Source organism: Megalops cyprinoides, chromosome 14 (genome assembly GCF_013368585.1).
Source record: "Megalops cyprinoides isolate fMegCyp1 chromosome 14, fMegCyp1.pri, whole genome shotgun sequence".
Lineage (NCBI taxonomy): Eukaryota > Metazoa > Chordata > Actinopteri > Elopiformes > Megalopidae > Megalops > Megalops cyprinoides.
Window position 1 is genome coordinate 5,335,818 of NC_050596.1, and position 18,539 is coordinate 5,354,356.

Genomic DNA, 18,539 nt, shown 5'->3' on the forward strand with positions numbered 1-18,539 from the left:
GAGGGAGAGAGAGATCACAAAACTGTCACACCAAATGAAAGTAAGAAGTACAAGGTGTACAAAAAAGGTCTTCAAATTCTCAGACATTAATCACGAAACATATCAATACTTGACTGAAGGCCAATTGCAGCTTTCAGCTGTTGATTCTGGCAGGCTTGTGCTCTGATTCACCCGAACAAGAGAAGTCTTTTTCTCAAATGGAGTGCATTTGTTTCTAATCGTATTAATCCCATTTTCAGAAACCAAGACAATCAACAGTAAATTTTGTCCCTGGGAACTCATCCATAGTTTGCAAGTGTTATGGAACTGGCCTCTGATACCTGTACTGCACAGAGTATTTTAAATGTCTAAATCCAGAACGCTATGGTGATTAAAAAAATGAGTAAGTTTTTCTCCAAAGACAAAGCATGCAGTGTATGCATTAGTGCGTTAAATATGGTTTAAGAGTGTGGCAAGGAAACAGCACTGGTCCGTGGAGCTCTGTACCCTGGCTCAGATGCATGCCCAGGGGAATCTGGTCTCTGGGGGATTGGTAGTCTGGCACCCTTGGACCAGTTTGATTTGCCAGAGATGAGACAGGAGTGGTACAGAACAATTAAAGTTCGAAGGAGCTCATCTGCTTTCAATCTCGAAATCCCAGAGGGGCAATCTGCAACAGCGGCTGAGAGCTAAACCCGGGGAGAAATTATGTGAGGACTGTACGATATATATTTTTTTTAAAAATCTATTTATTTATGGCACGTTGACACAGGATTGTGAGCGCAAGTGGTAGAGTGGGAAGGCCAGCGGGGGGCCCTGGAACCCGGTCCATCCGCATGGAGCGGGCGCCAAGGCTACGAAAACTCAGGGACATGTTGAAGCCATTACGCTAATAAAGCTGTGTTAATTACACACATCTCTGAGAGGGTAACAGTGGGGATAATTTAACAGGCTTGGCTGGCAGGCGGTGGTGGAGGTATGCGTTTCCAAAGCATCTGCTCGGCCTCCTGTATTCATGCTGTATTTTTATACAGGAAGACAATGAGCTTTTGTAAATGGAAATGCACATCACTCTTCCCATAATTGTGAATATATTCACTGTTCTGCTGGGATGGAGAGTACATCATACTTTCATGTATGTTTGGAAAGTATTACAACCATTGTGACCCTTGAACTTTATCTTTACTTGAAGCCAGATTAGGAGTGTGCTACAGTCTGGAATAGTGGGTGCAGCATGGTGCAGAGCTACTGCCAGTTGGCTTGTAACCGCATGACTGTTGTTTTGTTTCACAGGTGGGGCATCGCTGTTGTACCCTCAAGCAAGTTACTTAATCTAAATTGCCCTAACAACTATTCACTTGTATGAGTGAATGATCTGTTAAAAGTGTAAACTTTCTTACTTGCCTCGGATGAGTGTGTCTGCAAGGCAAATAATATTTCTCCGAAAAAGGCACCCAGTGATTGGAATGGATCTTCAAAACAGGTCCATGTGATCAGTGTTTAAAGTGGTGCAGACTTTTAGTTAGAGCCCCCAGGTAAGATCTACAGTTCATCTGCTTACCCTTTGGACTTTCTCCAATAAGATTAGATTGATAAAAGGATGGCATGTGTAGTGTAATATAATAACTATGTAATGTACTGTAATAGGTATATACTATGATGTAATAAGTAATTTAAGACTGGAAAGTACAGAGGAGAGATGTTGGTACATGGCTGAGGACGCTGCAGTGAAACCAACCTGACTCTGTGTTGAACTCAACTGGTTCGCTGGCTGGGCCAACACCAAGCGGGTTCACCGGTTTCACTGAGAATTCGTAACTGCAAGGAATGAAGAAAATACAAAGAATCACTTCACTTGAACTCAAAACCCAGTCACCATTTTCACCTCAAATCACAAGCAATCACATTCAAAGAGGAGAAAACTTAATTCAGTTCTGGACATCTAACCGAGGTACATTCCACGTCTTGCAGAAAGGCTGGGCGTTCGAGGACGGAATTATTGCAACATCAAGTGAAAAAAAGGAGGTTTATATTCTTTCAATCTCCAAAACAGCGACACATGATATTTTTGTTCTCCAGACAGCCTTGAGCTGGCGCCAGGACCCTGCCGTAATGGGTCCTCCATGTGAGGTGTTCAGATGTTCTGAAGGCCCATGTGGCAGCAGCCTCACTTCATAGGAAGCCCTGCTTTATGTTGTGTGTGTAATATTGTGCCAGATAGTCCCATATTCAGCCCCGTTAAAGGCCCTCCAGGCATCCCTCACAGTGAATGCTTCTCCAAACAGACCTCAGAAAACCACAGCTCCTTCAGGCATTCACAATTATGCCTCTGGGAACTCTTGCTCTTACAAATTAATACAAGGATTTTAAAATGGCAGGTTTTCATTGGGAATTTGAATGTGTAAGGAGTGCAAAATAAAATGGACAAAAATCAATACAAAACTGTCCTTCTTCTGGTTTTGCTGATGAACGACCAGATTTGCTGATGGTAGGGAACATAATGTATGCATTGAAAATAATTTTGTTTGTTCAGCTGCTAATTTAACAGTTGCCTCCCAGACTGCAGGTCTCAAGGGGTCATGTTGGCAAGACTTTGTCTTTAGAGACATGAGTCAATTCAAAGAAATGGAATCTGTGTCAGATCATTCCATTTAGTCAGTGACGACATGGACTCGTCCATTGATCCACTGTTTGAACAGTACCACTGAACTCTGTCATCAGACCATTGGTAACCCCTCCCTGTGGTTCTGCACCTCACATGGTTCTAATGATACCTGCTCTCTGGTTTGAGGTTCTCCACAGCAGTGTGTGTCTGGTTAGTGGTCAAGATGGAGACTTGTTCACCGTCCGGACCTTTTGTTGTGGAAATGACTTCATACCCTAAGAAGGAAGGAAGAAGAAGAAGAAATCAGCACATATTGATTGAATTGCTCATGTGGATGTTTTTTTTTTCTTTTTTCTCTAAATGCTGTCTGTCATTAAGTTATTGACAGATCTCAGGCAATGTATGCATTAAATGGAAGTGGTTATCTAACAGTCCATTCGCAACAAATTCACTCCCATGCCTTCCTCTGTCCCGCACCTGTGGTCTCATTATCAGTTTTCTCCCAGTCCAGGATGATGAAGGAGGGGCAGCCCTCCACTGTTACCACGGTGAGGTTGGAAGGTGGAGTCCTGGGTGGGGCTGTCACGTTCAAATCCCCAGTCTCCTCCTCCTCTGGGAAGTAACTGAGGGAGGTGGTGATGGAACATGGCTCATCTGGCTTCTTGTCCGTCTTGTAGACCACGTGAGGAGCTGCAGTCAGAGAGAGCATCGTCAGAACACAGATGGGGGCTCTTAGATACAAGACTAGCCATGTGCCAATAGGGAATCACCTAAGAGCTTGTGAAAGAGAGATGGAAGTTCTTTACCTATGTATCGTTTCTTGCCCATGGCGTCCACGTCAGAGGCAGGAACAGAGCTGAAGACAGAGGAGTTCTCCCAGGTCTCGAAGCGGGTAACTGCGAGGCAAAGGGATGGACACATGTTAACCATTTCAGCTCATTGGACTGTGCTTTATTCAGGAGTTAATCAGGAACAGGAGCACTTGAAACAAAAACATGGGTAGATATGCCCAACATCAGGACAGACAACCCAGGACAACCATTAGTGAGGTGTAGCAATGATGGAGTTGGGCTTCTAAACTAACATCTCAAGGTTCTATTCCCAGTTGGGGAAATGCCATTGTACCCTTAAGCATGGTCCCCTCAGGTCCTTAAGCTGAACTGCTGTGGTAAATGTCCAGCTGGATAAATGGATAACATGTAAAATGTAAGCTATGTAATTAGCTTTGGATAAGGTGTCTGTTAAGTAATGATTTAATGTAAGATCCAGTGATTTGATTAGACAGGGCATGGTCTGAGTAGATGTAGGACTGTGTGGTGTGCCTCTCTCTGACTTGGCTTGGCACAAAGGCAAGCACCTGCATTCTTCTGTATGTTTCCTCCCTCATACACCACTGCTATTAAACAGCAAGTGCCCAGCCGCCTGCTTCAGCAAGACTGCATGCTCCTACCATTAACCACCGGTTCAGCTGCTGTTGTCTGCTTCCGCTCCTGTTTGGCAGGCTTGGCCGTGACGGGAGGGAGATTAGGCCTCAGAATGGAGGCTTTGTCCTGTTGCTTCAGGTCATTCGCCTTATCTGAAGAAAAACATTTTAGTGATATAGTCCATCACCCTTGGATTGCCTGAACATTGTCATTAGAGCTCGGGTTTTAGAAATCCCCAAATTGATAAGTGCACTGCTGTGACTAAGAACAAGGGTAGTTCCCGAGAGGAAATATCATCCGGAGAGAATTTATCATTTGTATCCGGGATATGTATGAGTCATCCAGAACTTTAGAAATCATGTATAGATACACCCATGTCTGTACTTTCAGGTCAAAACACGGAACCATTTGTTTGGCAGAAATTACTGTTTAAAAGGGCCTTTGTTAGTCAGATGGATCCTGGAGAGCTTGGAGAGAATGTCTTACACAAGAAACCAACATTATTATTGGTGTTGCGATAATTCTAAAAGTAAAAATTATAGGCAAAGGGTATGTGTTTACAAATTGGATCATCCACTTTCTTGATTGAATCCCTACCTTCTCTTTGAATACAGGTGTATAAAGGTGGTGTTGCAGTGGTGTATCAAACTGTTAGCCTCATAACTGACAGATCTCAGAGAAGATGAGAATTGTGTGAAATGGTTAATGCTGTTGTATGCAAATATTGGCTCATTGACTTCTCCATTGACCTTACCTTTGTCCCCTGGCTTGCCAACCAGGTTGATCTTCATAGGGTGGGATGGGCGCTGTGCATGGGGTCCTGGCAAATTGAGGTAAACATCCAGTCAGTGAAAGAGATGTCTGGGAGGGATCTTTCTTACAAAGCACAGAGAAAACTCTTTGTGCTGCACATCTAAAACCAGAAAAAACCCAATGGAACACTCTGACAGAGGTTAAGACTGCAGGTTATAAACCAGGATAAGGACCAGGCAAAACCACAGAGAAGGGAGGGAGGAAGGAAGAGTGGGTACTGGGATAATGCTAAATAAGGCAGAAACTTGTAACAGTTTCTCAGAAAACATCACCCCAGGTTGCTGGGGTCAACATGAAAGAGAAGTGGACTGTGATTATTTCCATGCTATTGCTAAGGTTTGAAAATAACTAGGGAATGAAGGGGGGGAGACTGAACTGCTGGCGTACACTGATCAGCCAAAGCACGGGGAGCTGCAGAAAGGAATACACACCAGACCTGTGTACATTCTGAACCAGTGTACCTTCATCTGAATACAGCCTTCTGGCCAGCAACCTGAACAAATCTTGGGTGTTTTTAACAAAATTTTGCTTTCCTCCAATCGCACATTGCACTACATACGCAACATGCACTTTACCAGACATGGCTAGGCAGTGCGAGGGTGTGTTTAGGGTTCTCTCTGACCGATCAGTCATGTCATCACGCTATCCTAAGTTAGAAATGTTTGGATGTATAGAGATATCAATGTCTCTAGTCCTCTAGTATTGTATGTTGTGGTGGGCAACATCTCACACTGCTTTCTCATTCAGATTGATGGCAATGTAAGGTGACCCTTTGCCCTTGTCTCTGCTCCCAGAGTATTGTACAGACATACTTGTCATTATCGGCCTTACCAATGGCGCCATGGGGGGAGGCTTAATTTGTCAACTGTCTTTTGTACAGGCCTTAGTAAAATTGCAGGTGACAGGGAGGGCCCTGGAGAGATTTCTAACTTTCCTGTCCCTGATGGAGAACAAATAGTTGCATTTTTAGAAATCTGAAACTGGGAAGAGGAAAACAAGGGGAAAGAGGGAGTCTTTCTCTGAAGGCCCTGAGGAGAGAGATTAGAATTGAAATTGTGCATGAAGCTGTTGAGCGCTCAGACCGCACGATCCCGGCACCGAAATGAGCAACACAGGCTACGTCAACTTTAAACTCAACCAACAGAGACACCCCCCTCCATTAGTCTGTTCCTAGAAACACAGAAAAAAAGAACAATCTTCCCAGGAACCTAAAACCATAAGAGAAAAAAATACATTCAAAAAGTTAATAAGGCCTTGTGAGGTTTTTACCACATACTCCAAAATTTACCAAGGAAGAAGTGAAAAATCTGGTCCCAATTAGTCCTGTGTTGAGACGAGGCCAAATAGCTCACAATCATGGTATTGTTCCAGTTCCAGAGAGCATATGATAAAACCCACTACAGAACAGGCAGCTCTGCCCAGGCCTGATCTCCAATAACCTGTAATGCTACAAGAAGATGGCATACATGTACTTTATCTTATTATACTTTTTAAAAGACAACTGTGATGAGTTTGCACTGCAATAAAGATCATCATCTCAAAATCTGTACCTGATAAATCTCAAACCCCTGAGGCTTACTCCAAAGGAGTAGCAGTTGAAGTTTATCGATGAGAGCAGTTGAATAATTTAAGAAATTGCACTATGTTGAAATGGCAAAGGATTGCCACAATGTCTGGATTTTGAGGGTCCAGCTATTACAGAGAATAAAATTGGGGTTTATGGGTATTTTCATTCATAAATAGTTACATTTAAAACATCAATTAGATTTACAATGTATCACATTTACTTACATTGGTTTTACAGATGAAAGCTTAAAATCTAGTCCCATCACATGTTCAAGTGACAATGATGGGAGGCCAGGTACCAGTCTAATACATCAAAATATCTCCTTTGACATTCATGTTTTAGGTACATGTTACATGTTAATTTTGTGCCTTTGTTACATGGTTTATCCAATTTAGACATTTAGACAAAGTCGGAGGTGTTTACATCAGAATTTATAGGTCTGGGGCACTGAAAGAATGAGTTTGAATGGGCTATTTAACCTACCAGGAACAAGCTTACAGTGTTTCACAATCTAGGTCTGTTTGTAATGGATTGCAAAACATCAGAGGCTACATCCAGTGAAAAATGTTTGCGAAAGCTGTTCTTGCCCTGACAGCATGAAGGAATGGTAAACTCTGGCACCTCTGTTACAGGGCACTGTGTTCTCAAGCTTGGAATTTTTAGATTTAAAACTCGCAAGCAAGCCGAAAGCAAACAAGCTCGAATATTTGAAAATGAAATCATTACTAGTACAATTTGAAAGAAAACCTTAGGTTCATGTCACAACGAGGCAATTACAGAGAACTTATTATTCCACATGATAAGTGGTTCATTATTGCACATGATTAGTGGTAAACATATCTTACACCTGTAAAAAATCTAACTGGATAATTCAAAGAAGACAGACATTCAAATAATATACTCTACAGCAAAGTTCAAAATACATTTAAATCAGCACTCAGCATACTTTCCAGGTGAAGGTAGTTTCCAAAGACTGGGTCATTGACTTTAGTGGAACTGAAAACAATATGGAGAAAGTAGTAGTCTCGACTCAAACAACCCCCATGTTTGACTGGTATGGGCTCTGGCAACAGCAAACCAAGCAGCAAAGAACCACCACTGAAGCCTTAATCACATCATCCATACTCAGCCCTAAGTCCTGACCCTCCACAATCACCACACTCCTCTAGCTTTATGTCCTGTGACAGGGAACTTCAACAAAAACTCTGCCATTAAAATCAAGATCCACCATCTGTTTTTGCAAAGAATGATACAGATGATTTGGGTTTATTGTATGATTTCACAGATGGTTGTCATTCCCTAACCATTTTATTATTTTTCTCCTTTTTTTGACTCATCTAAAATTTTTATTTTGGAGTTTTTTGTTTGGAGTACAAGAATTGAAAAAAGAAAAACTATATATATATATATATATATATAAAATACACACAGTGGATATAAAAAGTCTACACACCCTTATGAAATTGCAGGGTTTTGAAATGTAAAGACAGAAATAACAACTGTAAATGTCAGACTTTTTTTTTGTAATGTGATCTTCCAACAAACAAAAAACCCGGAGAAAAAAACAAATAGTTAATTATTAGGAACATTTTAAATAAGAAAAGACTACAACACCCTGCTTGCATATGTAGTGAAGGGTGACAGCAGTCACCCCACCTGGCCTCAAACCCAGGTCTATAGGGTACCAACCGTGCAACTTTGACCACGACACCAAAGAGTCAGGCTTGTTGGTATGGCAGTCAGAGCGCATAGTCAACCGTAGTGACGGCACTCCGTTACACTGCCCTGCCCTTCCGGAAGCGCGCCCATGCGCTTCACGTACCAAGGTGTCCCTCACGCATTCTCCTGCCCTACTTCTCCCATCCCAGGGTGCCCCACTCACCAGTGCTTCACCCATCTCTGGGGTCCGTCACACCGGGGTCAACCTAACCTGGGGGTCCCTCATACAGCTCACACACTGGGCACGCCTCGGATGGCCTCGTGGCAAGCCATCCCACTTCCGACACCATTTGTAGTGAAGGGCGAGAGCAGCCACCCCACCTGGCCTTGGGGCAGTGTGACGGAGTGCCGTCACTACGGTTGAGTATGCACTCTGACTGCCATACTAATGAGCCTGGCTCTTTGGCATTGTGGTCAAAGTCGCGTGGTTGGTACTCCATAGACCCAGGTTTGAGGCTAGGTGGGGTGGCTGTTCTCACTCTTTGCTACACATAAGTCTGCACACCCTTTCATAATGGGGGCTCTAGCTCTGTTCAAAGTTAACCAATCACATTCAAAATCACACCTTTTCATTATTTCAGTTTTGTTTTCATCCCTCCCTCTTTGAAGGTAGTCTAATATTTTCACTCAAATTAATTTTATGTTAAGGTTTTTCTTGCATGAACAAAGTGATAGCCTTCTGAAATTATCACCATTTCTGAAGTGTTGAACAGCAGCCAGTCATGAACTAAGTCTGGATCAAAGCCAGGTTGGTTACAGAGGGTCTCTTGTACTGGATGCTTAAAAGCCACACGCAAATTCTAGAATGCTGTTTGGTCGACCTAGCATTCCACTGGTCCCATAGCATGAGGTCATTTTCACAGAGGTGAAATATCAGGATTTTTGTGGTAATGGCTTTGGTGAGACTCTTAACTTTTCCAACTTCTCTGCAGGTGAGACTGCTCTGATGGAGACGCTAAGCTCCCTGGCCAGTGGCTCGCGTCCATGCTATGCTGAATGCGCTGGGTTTTACCCAAAAAAAGATCTGTAGAGACACATGCACTCTGAATTTTCCGTGTGAAAGAGTGTTGGCACACAGACTCCAATACACTGCACTCTGTTTTCTTTCAGGTGCCGTTTTCTGGCAGTTCCTTCTGGATTTTTTATGCTTTCTGCCAAATGGTATTTTTTAAAAGTTTCCTGTATTTTTGTTGTTTGCTGACCACAGAAAATGAATTTCCATGCACCGGACAATAATGGCCTCTTATTATTACTGTGATTATCAGACAAGCATTTCTCTGTTTTATATCACAGTCGCATTACAGGAAACCATTGACTTGTCTACATTAGATAAATGTACATGAGGCCACAGCATTGAAATATGTAGGATATTCATCTTCTTAATGTACATAGACTAAGGAAGAGCATGGAAACATTGTACGTGCGGATGATAGAAAATCCAGACCATTTCACTTACAGTGGTGGAGGCTTTTGCAACTCATGCTAGATGTGCAAGATGGAATTAACATGCAGACACACATGCACATGAAACAATGGACCTCAGCAAAGGCCCTTAAAAACCAGGTTACACAGATTCCTCTGTGGATTGAAGTTCAATTTGAATAGGAAACAACTTGATCATTGTATCTAATTGTCTAATGACCAGTCATGTTTTGAAGGATTATTGCCTCAGTGACATCCCAACCAAATGGTGAGATTGGGCATCACTGTCTGCTGTGGGCAGATGAGGTGATTATTTTTTGGTTTGTATTGTTTTTTTTTGTTTTGATTTTGATTATGCTTTACATAGATCAGCTTCCAGGGAACCCAAATGCTCCTTGAAGGCTTCTGAAACTGCTCCAGTTTCTGGTGTACACCATGAGCCAGGATTGGACCAAATATATTCACTGTTCAGCCAATCCCGAAACACAAACCCATGGCTCATGGCAACAGGATTTTCACTCAACATGCTTCTCCAGCCATCAGTGCTGGGTTTGAACACTTGTGACGGAAGTCTGAAGTTTCCATTCAATCCCAGCCATGATCACATTAAGCCCATCACACCAATGAATGGACTGAAGCTTGCATGAAGACACCACACCTCTCAGAGAGGAGGAGAAAAGAAAGAAAACAAAAGTGGACGGGTGAACAGATGCAGACCAACACACAGGCACACAACATGGATGGGTAGCGACACCGATATGGGCTGTTGTGGAGGCGGAACTATGGCGTTTCTGCAACGGGTTAATGGATGAGAAACAGAGAGAAGTAATCAGCTCTTTTACCCCATCGCAGTCTGGACGGTATGACTGGTTTGGGAAAAGTGAGTCCCTTATGATGTTCGCCGTTGGCTGTAGGAGGAAGAGAGGTGTTACTTTGGAAAACGTTCACATCAAACCAGTGAGACACTGAAAACCAAAACATCTCAGATTTAAGCCCGAAACAAAAGAAGAGCAGCATTCCTCCATAGGCAAACCAAGCACATGGGAGATTAAACTTCATGACATATTTTTACAAGTCTCCCAAAACTCCACTCAGAATAACATGATTCAAAACAATACATGGTTTATCCTCATGTGCCTGTTGCTTCCTGTCGGAACATAATCGAAAATGGGCATTGACAAAATTTTGGAAACCGCCACAGAATCCTTTTTTTTTTTTTAAAAAAAAAAGCATTCTTTAGGAAATAGATGTCTGGCATCAGCCTCAGAACATTTCTGTTAACAGAAGGGCATCTTTGTGCTGCAGCTAACAGCGTGACACTCTTTCACTGCTTATTTTGGCGGGTACAATGCAAACACCATTGTCCCTTGCAGACAGTTACTGGGTAAAGATACACAACAGCCTTGACTGCGCATCTGCGCTGAGCCTAGAATGACATGAAACAGCAGATAGAGCTGGTGCCAGGGACAAGTGACAAACAGGCTGACATAGGCAGATGGGAGAGCTTGTAGAAAATGTTACAAGAACATTAACACAACAAAACACAAGCCACCCCTACAGACATGCCACAAGCTGTGGCCTCCAAACATCAGGCTCTGAATGTCATCACCGGCCGATGGGAGGTGGGAATCACCCCTCCATCAACGCTGTGACACAGCGTGGGTCTGAGTCATCCCCTAAAAATGGATGAGCTCTGTTGCCAGGAGAGACCAAAGAGAGCCTTTTGTAAAGGACTGAACCCTGCTGTACTCTGGTGGTGAGGAAGAAAGTGGGGGAAAAGATTTAATTACCCCCATGTATCTTCGGGGTCTGGGATGAGTTAGTTGCCCTGGATAGGAAATGTTGTCTCATGCCATTAGGAGAGGAGAAAAAAATGTCTCTGCCCCGGGATGTCAGGTTCCTGGCAGGCGTGGCAATGACTGAACCCTGGGGGAGGTGGGCCTTGGAGGGGTTCACGTTTCTCAGAAGACCTTTACCTGGATAAACAGAAAAATGACAGCCTGTATTAAGGGAAGCAGGGGATTTGTCTGTGTCCTCTTACAGGAAAATGGTAGTCATTCCAGGTGAGATAGAAGCCCTTGGAAGCAGCCCTTGGTGATCAAACAACGACGTTAATGGTAGGGATTGTTTTGGCCATCTCTCCTCCTGGAGAACTGTGGCACCTTCTAGTTGTTGTGATTTAAATCATATGATTGGCTCAATACCCAGTTCAAGTTGCCCACTCCCCCATTAGGATATCTAGGTATTAAGGTTCTCAAGTGTCCAAGGAAACCAGCAGATTTTCTCCAGGAATTGAGCTGCCCAGCAATACAGTAGTATATTGGATGTAAAGGAAGTCATGAAGCATGGCATCTCAATCAGAGGAACATGCAAAATTATGGGAATATGGTATGAAAGTTCATGATTGGATTCCTTATATATGTTACTAATTCTGAGCACAGAATATTTAATCAATCACCAATTGTGTTCAGTTCTGAATATATGAGCAATGAGTTTGGTTTGTGTATGTGATTTGAAGGACAGATTTGCAATCCAAAATAGTTAAATAATGAAGTCATCAAGAAGTGTCAAATTGTCTGTTTGCAATGCAACTGGAACAGTTTTATGGCAAAATCCAAAATTGATGATCTTTAGTAGGAATGGACTCATGCAAACCAATTTGTGATAAAAAATATATACTATTGTCGAAAGCATCTAATGAGCACACTAAAGTAATGGTGGGTGGCCATCAAGTCTCTGCTCATTTGAATTCCTTTGCCAGCTATGCAGAACCAATGGCTCTAGTTCAGAGTTGTCTGTAATGCTACCATGGCCCACAATGTTAAGTAGTAGTTAATGCACTAGCCTTAACACAAACACCGGATGCTCATGTTGTGTAGTTGAGAAAGGTAATGGTATTCCCTGTTTCAAGTTTCACATTCTGTTTGATTCAATTCAAGATTATGTGGCCAAGAGATGGCAATCACCCGGGGCTGAGAGTGTGACGCAGGGTGGATCTGAGTCATCCAGGTGCTGCTTTTTGAAACAGCCCCAGGCAAATGCAAATGAACAGAGGTCTGAGGAGCACTGAACTATGGAGCCATGCCCACATGCAGCACCTGGGCAGAATGCTGAGGTCAGTGTGAGGTGCAGGGGGATGGAATGGGATGGAATTGGGAGGTGGGGGTGGGAGTGGGAGTGGGGGGGTGCAGTGAAGTGCAGAGACTGCTTGCTCCTGTGAAAAGATGAAACCACATGAGGTGCCTCAAAAATGGAAAAGCTATGACATGAGTCAGCGACAAAATGACAGGCAGCATTCAGAAATGGGTGCGTGGAGCTGAAAATTCCTGGGTGGCAATAAGAACAGTCAGGTGATTAATGCAATTGTGTCACCATTACCCCAGCCATTATTATTGGCTCTCTCATTGCCATGGGCGGGCCTGGGCAGAGACTGTCCGTTCCGCGATTCACCAAATGCTGTGTGAGAGACAGAGTCTTTATGTTTCTGATAAGCCATTATCCAACACCAGGGGAATTTTGATTTGTCTTTAGTTTTTCTCTCTCTCATGATTATATTCTACTTCACGCATGCTTTGGGGCCAAAAAAATCAAAAGGTTGTTTAGGAAAAAGTGTCCAAAGTAACTGAATTTTCATCAATGAGATCAAAAGTTCCTTTTGTCAGTGGACCAAATCGCCTTTGTGTCTGTTCTGGGAGCAGTGAGGTCCCAGCTGTGTGGGACAAACCACATACTAAGACTCAAAAGCCTTAGGCATAAACTGTCAGCGTGAAAATACTTATCTAACAAAAAACAATTTTTCTTTTAATGAACAAACAACGAAAAGGACTATATCTTCATTCTATTAAAAAAAATACTGCCCAAGGCTCAGAGATAAAAAGGAAAAAAAAGAGTGGAAGCATGGGCTTTACCCAGAGGATTGAGTGGCCGCTGGGTAGCACTAGAGGCCCGGGGCGGTGCCAGTTTCTGATGCTTCTCGCCGTTTTTCACAGCGGCGGTAGTGATTGGGGGGGCTGAGGTAGTGGGGGGTTTGGTGGGCAGGGGGTGAGGGTAGGCGGGAGGGAGGTCCTCAGACTGGGACAAGACATTTTTAACATTATTTGTGGTTCCTGTGTGGGAGAAAGAGAGACAGAGAGAGGAACAGAGAGTTGTTTCATCTACAGTAAACATCGTTTTCACTGGTCCACAGCTGAACGCGGGCCATTCAAAATGGCACAGTTGAAATGTCCATCATTGTTCAATCTGACACCATGACTTTTTGCTTAAACTTTTAAGAAGGATTTTCAGAACAGCAAAGATACAAAATTATACCCATAGATGTGCTTTTGGTCTCACCGTATAATTCATAAATGAATATACATAGTTTCAGGAACTGAAGGACAGCATGAGTGAAGAAAAGAAAAAAGACATATATATCCAGATATATAGATAGAAACAAACAGACAGACAGGTGTACAGACAAACAGACAGACAGACAGACAGATGGAGAAGAACAGAGAAACAAAGGCATAGATCGGTGCAGGTCTTCCTTGAGGGACCAAAAAGATTAGGTTATCCTGCATGCAGTCATGGTAACATGCAGACTGTACGAACTCAACAATGCTTTTGGCTGCAAGCGCAACATCTCTGAAAAAAAAAAAAAACTTGGACAGTGGAAGTACACAACTCAATGAGAGAAAACAGAATAGACAAAAGATCATGTGGCAAAGATGAAATTTCAGTTGGAACTTCTTATTTGATTGTATCATAAACAGGGACACAGGCGGTGACTTCTTAATAGCCTAATTTTAGATGAAATTTCATAGTAGTATCATGGTAATTTGAAGTATGAATTCAGCCTCACTTTTTAATGATTTGTATAATATTACCATACTTGTTCTGTATCAAAACTGGATATTCTTTCAGCCAAGCCTTGTTTTATGAACTTGTTTGTACTGAAGATCATTTCATAACTATGTTACTTCTTATAGATCAAGTATAAATATTTTATGAAAATGTCTGGTTTGGCTGTGGGTATACAAGTGTGACCATTAAATCTAATCTTTTGGTACTTTGATAAATGAATGACTGAATGAAAGATGATGACACAATGTCTCCAGTGAAAAATATTCTGAACCGCTGCTTTGGCGCAGTATTTAGATGTGTTTGAGCCAACCTCAGTTAGTAAGATGGGTTTTGCTATGAAAACAAATATTGTGATTGCAAAAACAAGACACGTCCTGCTGGAGGGAAAGAAACCCCACAAACATAGACAGAAAAGTCATGTGGAAAAGATGAACTGGGTATTAAAAGTAAAACCATTGTGATGGGAGATAAGGTGATGTGGACGCAGAAAACAAATGAAAGTGGAAGATATGCTGAGAGGAGGAAGAAAGTAGAGCGTGACTGAAGATTAGGCAAGGCATAAACAGCCAACATGTCCCGTCTGTGGCATTTCCTGTCCGAGCAAACGCATGGGTAACACAGAAGACCAGGGAACCATGCGTGCACAAGGCCATCAGGGTTTGGAGCAAAAACCTGCATCACCCATGGCTACTTACATCTCCATCTCCAGCCTAACTGGTCCTCTGACATCATCACCATGGTCCATGGACTTTCTATAGACTTAAGGCATGCCAGCATGCAGCTAATCACAACAGCTGGTTGCTCTCAGACCCCCACCCACAAAGCAGCGCAACGAATGTAGCCAAGCGATGGCCAACTGCGAATAAAGCTGCATGATTCAAAAATAAATGAAGTGTCTCTCTGTTACCCAGTGGCAACTGTGGCCATTGAGGCACATTGGGTCTTGGGTCAGGGCCTGTCCCTGGGCGGCTTGCGGGAGGCGCTGCAGAAAGTAACGTAGGTTTTCAAAACTTTGTGAAAGAAAAGGACAAATTTTGGAAAATTTTTCTGGCTGAAAAAAATGGGACGAATTTGAGCACAATGTTTTGTTGTACATAAAAAAAAAAATTACGAGGAAAGAAAAACAGTTACTCTACCTAAATACCTGGAATCTTGTGCTGTAATGATGAGGAAGTTATGAGTATGAGTTAGTACGAGATGAGAGGGTTTAAAAGTTCTCAAAATGTGTGACCCCTTGCGACTTTGTGTGTGACTGGAAATGGACCAGTATTGGATTCAGAAGGGAGAGAGAGCAATTACCGAAAGATGTCCTGGGAGCCCCAGGGAACCCGGAGTTCTGGAGCAGGTGGGGAACTCTGTGTTGAGTCCTGTTGTGAAAAGCTGGGAGGGAAAGCAATAGAGGATTACAGCGGAGCTGGTAACCCTCCCAGAGCCCTCCAGATGTCTCTCTGCCGCTGTTTATTTCTCACTGGGGAGGAAAAATCTACACCAGCAGGAAGCAATACATCCAAATGAACGCAATCCCTTCTTCTTACTGTAATCAACTTTGGTTACAAAGTTGATTACACACAATGGACACAAATCTCATTCCCATTTACAAAAATGTACAGCGCAAAAGTCTGCACAAGTCTATTCAGGTAAGGAGAAGTGCAGGTCTGACCGATAAAACGCAACACAGTGATTTCATTTCTTTTGTATTTTCCATGAAAATTTCAGCAATATGATTAAGCAATAGGACAGTCCAAAGAGAAAGTTTTCAGAGTCTTTTGAATCTAATAGAGAGCTTGGGGGAGGGGGGTGAAAACATACAGTATATTTTTTAGCCTACCAAGTCGAGGTGGGAAGAATGCCCTGGGTCCAGCCATGATGGGTTTCTAAAAACAGAAGCGACAATTAGGAAATTCATACCAAACCAATGTAGCTTTGCATAACCACTGTGTCTCGGGACAAGCACAGGGCTGCACTGAACTCTGCAGAATTAGATGTTCCTTACATTATAGCTAGTTTGCGAATTTCGAGGCAGTCACTCAAACCTGACACCTTCACTTCATACAGAACTGCTGTCCAGAGCCCCTCTTTCCCAGAGTGTTACATAAATCTGTGTGCCTCCCTTAGACATCCCTCCTTCACCATATCTAATGCTCCCCAGTCCTCTCCAGCCAGCTACTCATTCCTCCTAATTTCCAACAGGAAGCACCAGTGTTTTGGCAAACACACCGTAGCTGCTAAATTTACGAGCAAGCTTAGCCACCTGGTCCCCCCGGCATGCAAGCAGGTGATCGCTGCTGGATGCTCTCCTTGGTCTGGGCGAGAGGCTGTAACTCTCCCCCGCTCAGGCAGAGGATCCTGGGACTTTTTCACACCAGAATAAAGCTCATAGAATGGCTCTGGGAGTGGAGGAGCCATGGGGGGAACAGTGCCAGACCAGACCTGTCAACGGTAGATTTAGGAGGTTCTGTGTGTTCGTGTTGCTGCAGCTGGAGCGAGAGCCTGACCCTCTTTAACCCATGTTAGCCGACATGCATCTCAGAGAGAGAGAGAGAGAGAAAGAAAACAGAGAGAGAGAACAAGTGAGAGAATGAGAAAGAGAGAGAGGAACGGTGAGGGGGGCCAGCAGAGGAAAGCAGATGTTAGTTTGACCTGGGCTGCTCCTCTTGGCTTCACTAGCCCTGGGTGCTTATTTAGTTCCTTTCCATCGGGAAGAACGGGATGGAAAAAACTTTCAAAAAATATAATAATGGTAAAGCAAGATATTGTGGTGCTTTTAAAGGCTGCTGCCTGTGGAAGCGATTAGCGGTGGAAAACCCCTGGAGTCTGCGTGATCTGTTTTACACAAGGCATTTGTACGTACCACTGGCTTTCCATTTGGGGTCCTGGGCTTATACAGCTTCTGCATGCCCTTGTCTGAAAAATGCCAGAGAACACAAGATAAAATGTGTGCACATCGACTATTGAAGTAAGTCTTCATAATGTACATTATAAGCACAATGCGATTTGCTTTTCAGTCTTTTCACAGTGACCTACCGCCCGAGTTGGTGTTGTGGACGATGGGCTTGCTCCACGCCCCACTGCGCTCATCTTTGTTGGGCCGTACACCAAACTCATACGGCGTGTTGGGCTTCAGGTTGTCAATCACTGTGTCGCTGGTGGGGCAGGTCTGGTAGTTCCACTTCCTGTTGCGCTCCCTGTACCGGACTGTGTAATGCCTGTAGTTCATTTAAAAGCAGGGAGTAACACGGTTACCTCACCTTGCCCGCGTACTTCCTTTATACTAATACTCTGTAAAGACGCATACACTGTGGAAGAGCTCAGGTCATCAGATGCTGACAGTTCTGATGACAATGCTGTTTCCCTGTTCATCAGTGTCAATGGCATCAGTTTCAGTCTCTCACACATTTTAACTGTTGGGTAATGCACACAGCAGTAAGCTGGCAGAAAACATAAGGAACTGACATTAGGTTTTAATAAGAGCGGAAAGGGTAGGAGACACATTCAGGACTGGCTGAGGTCAAGCTTTCCAATTGCTTTTCCAAAGTTCTCCTTTTCAAAGACAAAAAACATGAAAAGGAGAAATGTAAAGAGAATGCGTGTTAGCGAGTCCAAGCAGCCCTTGAGTCGGCTATCACATGTGCACACCTGCAGTGGAAATTAGACTCCACCTCTCTGTGAGTGAATCTACACCTGTTCTGTGCTGTTATGTGACACTAACCAACACTGTGTGTGTGAGTAAGTGTTTGCTTGTGTATGCAAGATTGATAGCATGTGCAAAAATCTGCATATGTTTTTGTGCATACATTCACTAACGTGTGTTAGTGAATGTGTGTTACACATGTGTCTTTGTGTGTATGTGCATGTACACGTGTGCATGTGTGTTTGTGTGCTGGTGTTTGTGTGTGTCATATGTGTGCATGCATGCGTGTGTGTGTGTTGGTGTTTGTGTGTGTCATATGTGTGCATGCATGCGTGTGTGTGTGTGTGTGTGTATGTGCGTGCGTGTGTGTGTGTGTGTGTGTGTGTGTGTGTGTGCGCGCGTGCCTCAATTAACTGGCTGCTGAAGCCGCTGGGCAGGTTTTGTGCTGGTGCTGGCCAGCTGTTTGACACATCTGTGCCTGTCTTCCGCTCTGGAGTCTGCCAAGGTGTGACAGAGCGGAGGATGATCCTCAGCTTT

General features: G+C 43.4%; 1 protein-coding gene across 9 annotated transcripts in view; it reads right to left on the reverse strand.

Annotated features, from left to right (window-relative positions):
- The window catches only part of LOC118788675 (target of Nesh-SH3), a 32,415-nt gene that overhangs the window by 2,978 nt on the left and 10,898 nt on the right, over window positions 1-18,539 (reverse strand). Inside the window, exons 5-19 of one of the 9 annotated variants that reach the window (XM_036544663.1) lie at window positions 17,396-17,577; window positions 17,223-17,275; window positions 16,200-16,245; window positions 15,671-15,751; window positions 15,279-15,353; window positions 13,438-13,635; window positions 12,908-12,985; window positions 11,320-11,505; window positions 10,372-10,437; window positions 4,763-4,828; window positions 4,035-4,160; window positions 3,391-3,480; window positions 3,062-3,274; window positions 2,754-2,859; window positions 1,718-1,797 (exon numbers count right to left, since the gene is read on the reverse strand). In XM_036544663.1, the coding sequence (XP_036400556.1) occupies window positions 1,718-1,797; window positions 2,754-2,859; window positions 3,062-3,274; window positions 3,391-3,480; window positions 4,035-4,160; window positions 4,763-4,828; window positions 10,372-10,437; window positions 11,320-11,505; window positions 12,908-12,985; window positions 13,438-13,635; window positions 15,279-15,353; window positions 15,671-15,751; window positions 16,200-16,245; window positions 17,223-17,275; window positions 17,396-17,577 (1,646 nt within the window). The remainder of the gene's footprint in view (window positions 1-1,717; window positions 1,798-2,753; window positions 2,860-3,061; window positions 3,275-3,390; window positions 3,481-4,034; window positions 4,161-4,762; window positions 4,829-10,371; window positions 10,438-11,319; window positions 11,506-12,907; window positions 12,986-13,437; window positions 13,636-15,278; window positions 15,354-15,670; window positions 15,752-16,199; window positions 16,246-17,222; window positions 17,276-17,395; window positions 17,578-18,539) is intronic. The other 8 variants (XM_036544665.1, XM_036544666.1, XM_036544664.1 and 5 more) reach the window with 8 other exon arrangements.